Raw genomic sequence first — 5046 nt, 5'->3', positions numbered from 1 at the left:
CACCCCAAGTGATGGTGATGCTCACCACCCTATTTATTACTGTTAGATAAATTTAAATTTTGAAATTTGGTACTGGATAAACATAAATTTCAAAACTTAAACTCATGCAACAGTGATAAATAAGATGATGAGCATTAGTACCACTTTAGGGTGATTAACAAAAATATTCCCACAATACCTAAAGCAACCAAAATGTTAGTGTAGGAGAATCTAATATGGGCTAGGTCTTATAAAACTCTGTAGAATTAGGTTTACTTGTACACCAAGTCACTTGGCATATATATGTATATGTATCCTTGTAAGGTCAATGAAATTAATACAATTATAATTCGACATGGTATCACTCGTTTAGGTTTCCCGTTTCATGGTAAACCCCTAACTTTCTCCCTCTTTTCCCAATTCTTGTTGTCTCCTTAGGCTATTTTTCCCATATACTTTTTCCTTGTACAGTGACCCCTCCCCTGTCCCGTCCATCATGACTACTCAAACATCTTCCTCCTCTACACCCATTGGACCTTCTCTCTTTGGTCCTAACGTTGCTCACTTTCTAAAACTCACCGACTCCAATTATCTCCTTTGGCTTAGTCAGATGATGCTGCTTCATATGGGTCACAATTGTTTTGGTTACGTGCATGGCACAATTCAAGCTCCTCCCGTTACTCTTCCTACTACTGACAAGGAGCCAGCTCGCCAGAATTCACTACGCAGTTCCAAACTGATAAGTTGGTTGTCAGCTATTTGACTTCCACTCTTTATGAACCTATTTTGTCCCTCACTATTGGCAAAACCTCCCGTCATGCGATTTAGGAGCATCTTCATGTGCACTTTTCTCAGGCTTCTCTTTCTAATGCTACCAACCTTTGGTTGCAACTTGTGAAATCTTCAGAAGGGTTCTCATTTCATCTCGGACTATCTTGAACAAGCTAAATTTGTCATTGACTATCATGCTGCTATTAATCAACCCGTCTCTAATACTGATTTGGTGAGTTCTATTCTCAAAGGTATTGGTGCTGATTATTCCGTATTTGTGACTGCTGTCATTAATTCTCCACCCCTGCTTGAGTTCCCGGACTTACGATCTCGCCTATTGCAATTTGTATCATAAAATAGTTCACATCCACAAGCACCATGTGTCGCGTCCTCATTGATCACAAAAAGCCCATATTTCCACATTTACCCCCACCACTTTAGCCTGACTTGGTTTCCACCTAGGGGTGGGCACGGTGCGGTTCGGTGCGGTTCCACCCCTAAATTGGAACCGGAACCGCAATATATTAACGGTTCGATTCGGTGCGGTTCCACTTAAATTTATTACTAGAACCTTACGGTTCGGTCTACACCGGTTCCGATTCGGTTCTCGCCGGTTTACGGTTCCTAATAATAAATTATTTGAAGGTATTTACTAGTGTAGTTTAATGTTTTGGTTTCTAGGTTTGCTGCAAATTTGATGTAATATGATAAAGATGTCTGCTTGATTCCAGCTGAACATATTTGATTTGGTTTCAAAAGGAGAAAGGGGTTGGGTTACGGTTTACATTCTTATCTGGTTGGTGATAGAATAATGTGCATTTGGTCTTGAAAACTTCTTGAATGGAGTTAAGATTTTATATTTAACAATCTAATGAAAACTTATCACTTTATCTCTCTTTGCTTGTAACTTTAATCTTTTGGTTATTTTGTCCAGTATTGGGTACTATGTGTATGCCTCTCAATGAGAAACCTGGCAATATTATCTTGTAGAGGCTTTAAGTGAAAATGAACCCTAATTGGGATAGGATCCTCTGCTTTGCAATTTAGTGAAACCAATTTTTTCAACTTATTATAGCACGACATGTGTGTGTGTATATATAATTTATTTATTTATTATTAATAAAACGGTTCGGTTCGGTTCGATCGGTTCTTGATTATTCGAAACCGGAACCGGAACCGGTTTGAACGGTTCGGTTCGGTTTTTCACTCAAAGTTGACTTTTCCGGTCAACACGGTTTTTTTCGGTTTTTTTTCTTACGGTTCGATGCGGTTTTGCGGTTTGGCGGTTTTTATGCCCACCCCTATTTCCACCCGCTTCCTTGAATACTCCCCAAACAGCACAAGCAACAAATTCTCAGCTGTGATTGTGAACCGGTGAAGGGAAACGCTAAGAAAGCTCCGAAAATGACAGAGGCAGTCATAAGAAAAAAGCCGGGGATGGCGAGCGTGAAGGACATGCCGGTTCTCCAGGACGGTCCACCGCCGGGGGGGTTTGCTCCGGTTCGATACGCTCGCCGGATCCCCAACAAAGGTCCCAGCTCAGTTGCCATATTCCTTGCTGCCTTTGGTACCTTCTCTTGGGGCATGTACCAAGTCGGAAAGGGCAACAAGATCCGAAGGTCTGAGATTTTTCATCTTTTTCGTATTGCTTTTTAAATTTTGTTATATGGGTTTCGTTTTAATTTTTTGAATTCCCTTTTTATTTTGTGGAATTGAGCCACAGAAATGCGGATGATCTTTCTGGGTTTTTTTTTGTTTCATTGAATTCTTTTGCAATTGTTGTAACCGTAGTATTTTTCTTTGATAAATTACTGTAATTCCCGATGTTTAGCTTACAATTTCAGGGGTTTTAATTCGTATTCATCAATTTTTGGAGGCATAATTTGCAAACTGTTAAATTCTTTATTTTTAGGGGCATGTGAGTAGTTAGATGATATGCAGGACGGTCATATTGATTACGGTTAATTTGGGCTGAGCTGAGGATTAAGTAAAAAGAGCATTTTGGATGAACGGGTAAAGGGGAAGAATTCAGGTGTAGCCGTATGGTAAGCACATTCTCCGATAGTAATAGTCTTGTGCTCAACTATTAGGGTAGTCCATTTAATACTTGCGAAAATAGACGTGAATACATTCATAATGTGCTAAGGGGCTCATTTTGCAGCCTGCATTACATTGGTAACAACTCTGAATTGTATCAATTAGTTTGAATTCCATATTTGGACTGGTTTTTCTTAGCATTGCCTGTTTTATCCAGATCCCACCGAGTATAGTATGTAGGTGTGCATGAGTAATGCCTGCAGAGTATTAACTTATCAGAACAGCCTCCTCAGACCCTCTGCTCCCTATTTCCGGATTATCATCTCGTTCCATCAGCCACTTAAGCCTCACCCTCATCTTTCACAGATGTTTGTGACCTCTGCTCCCCCTCCTCTGCCTCCCACATATCTCCTTCCACACACCACTCACCAGATTGGCAGCATAACCAACCATCCCACCTCTAGTAACCGTCCTAATTCGGCTTGCACAATCAGAATACGGATTGATCTGGTGTGTCATAACCACCCAAAAGGAATCAACTTTGGAGGCATGTCGTAAATGTCTGCTAGACAAGTGTTCGAATAAAGACGAAGAATCAGAGTTGATATTTTTCCTTTGTTTCTTTATGCGTGTGCTTGCTCATATAAAACAAAGAATAAAAGATTGAAAGGTGATGGTTTTTGCTCCTCTTGCTTAGTGCTAAAGAATGACGAGGAATGCAATGGAGAGTTTAAACCCTTTATTTTTTACTTAGGTTTCAAGGTCATGTTGTTTGGGCGATATGGACTATGCAGTTCAGTCTATGTTTTCTATACCAGAATAAGGATGTTTTGGTTTTATGCTCCAAAAATGAACCAAACTTGGGCAGAGTTCGACCCTGAATGCATCAATTGCATATCCCTGAAATGCGGGGTGCTGATGCTTTAACTAACCCAGATAGTGGATATTCTTGTGCCTTCATTTCATGCAGTTTCTTACTTGTTCCATGGTACCTTTTAATTTGAGGTGTCAGTTTTGAGCTTTGGAGACAATCGGCAGGTGTTCTTGGTTAGTTCATCCATCTGCTTTCCTCAGCATTTATAGCCTTGCTTATTTGAAGCCTTTCTTGAAATCAAACCTTCAGCTAGGTTAGTCCTCTAGGTTATCGTGTGTGATCCATTTTTATGTGACACCTAAAGCTCTATCCCCAACTGATGTGCAAGGCTAGTATAAATTAAATTACGTCTTCAATCACTTGTCAAATTGGATCCTGCCATGAGGTAATAGTAAGAAAATAAGCAGATGATAGGTGTCCTCTTATGATTTATTATGATGCTTATGAAATGGTGATCTTGGTTCCTTGGGATGAAAATGTTAGAATGAGCTTTTAAGTCTTCATGGTTAATAGAAACATTTCATTGACTTTATGGTGATAGAAAAGCCGAAGATGTGTATATGTTGATTTTTAATAGATAATTTTGAAATACGAGATTGGGGTGGCTATTTGGACAGCGGTAGCTACTGCTTTATCTGTTTTTTGCACGTATTTTCTTACATACCCTTGACTTTTATTTTTCCTTGGGAATGAGATTGGGGTGGAAGATGGAAATATTAGTGTGATTTGCTTCAATTTTAATTTTACAACATTAGGAGAACACTTGATTTTCTTTTCGTGTCGTAGTAACAAGTAATTAATTATTTGGGTAAGCGGAACCAACTATTTGTTCTCATTGATCAGTTCCTGAATATAATGTATATTACAAGCTTAAAACTTATCTTTATATAGGGCGCTCAAGGAAGAAAAGTATGCTGCTCGCAGAGCAATACTGCCAGTGCTTCAAGCTGAAGAAGATGAAAGGTAAACTGATTATTTTGTTGGTTGTCTCCTTACGGTCATGTCTCATGTTCGTAATCTTCATCTCCCAGAATTCCAAGTCAACAAATCCACTTATCTGTCTGTTCTGTTTCTTCAGATATGTCAAAGAGTGGAAAAAGTATCTTGAGTACGAGGCTGAAGTAATGAAGGATGTGCCTAATTGGAAAGTTGGCGAGAGTGTCTACAATTCTGGAAAATGGATGCCCCCAGCAACGGGCGAGCTCCGCCCCGAAGTTTGGTGATACTTTTTTCTACTCCAGTTGCTTGCTTGATCGGCTCTAGTTGTTTTGTTCTCTCTTATTGCATGTTTGCTTTGGTGCGATGCCATTGCCTTGTTCTTGTGAAATAAAAATGCAGCGGAAAACCTGTTCTTGTTTGCAAATACAACAACAGCAATTATCTTA

General features: G+C 39.5%; 1 protein-coding gene across 1 annotated transcript; it reads left to right on the top strand.

Annotated features, from left to right (window-relative positions):
• Nucleotides 1-2061: 2061 nt before the first annotated feature.
• Nucleotides 2062-5046, top strand: LOC137737174 (NADH dehydrogenase [ubiquinone] 1 alpha subcomplex subunit 13-B). The gene is made up of 3 exons (XM_068476573.2): nt 2062-2369; nt 4553-4624; nt 4740-5046. The coding sequence occupies exons 1-3, from the start codon at nt 2155-2157 to the stop codon at nt 4882-4884; spliced, it is 432 nt and encodes a 143-aa protein (XP_068332674.1). The 5' UTR covers nt 2062-2154; the 3' UTR covers nt 4885-5046.

The sequence above is a fragment of the Pyrus communis genome, chromosome 13 (genome assembly GCF_041283825.1).
Source record: "Pyrus communis isolate YQ-2024b chromosome 13, ASM4128382v1, whole genome shotgun sequence".
NCBI lineage: Eukaryota > Viridiplantae > Streptophyta > Magnoliopsida > Rosales > Rosaceae > Pyrus > Pyrus communis.
This window is presented reverse-complemented; position numbering and strand designations above follow the sequence as displayed.

Coding starts and splice junctions, on each gene's coding strand:
- LOC137737174 (XM_068476573.2), top strand. CDS start 2,155: ATGACAGAGGCAGTCATAAGAAAAAAGCCGGGGATGGCGAGCGTGAAG. Junction 2,370..4,552: donor AAGGGCAACAAGATCCGAAG/GTCTGAGATTTT, acceptor ATCTTTATATAG/GGCGCTCAAGGAAGAAAAGT. Junction 4,625..4,739: donor CAAGCTGAAGAAGATGAAAG/GTAAACTGATTA, acceptor CTGTTTCTTCAG/ATATGTCAAAGAGTGGAAAA.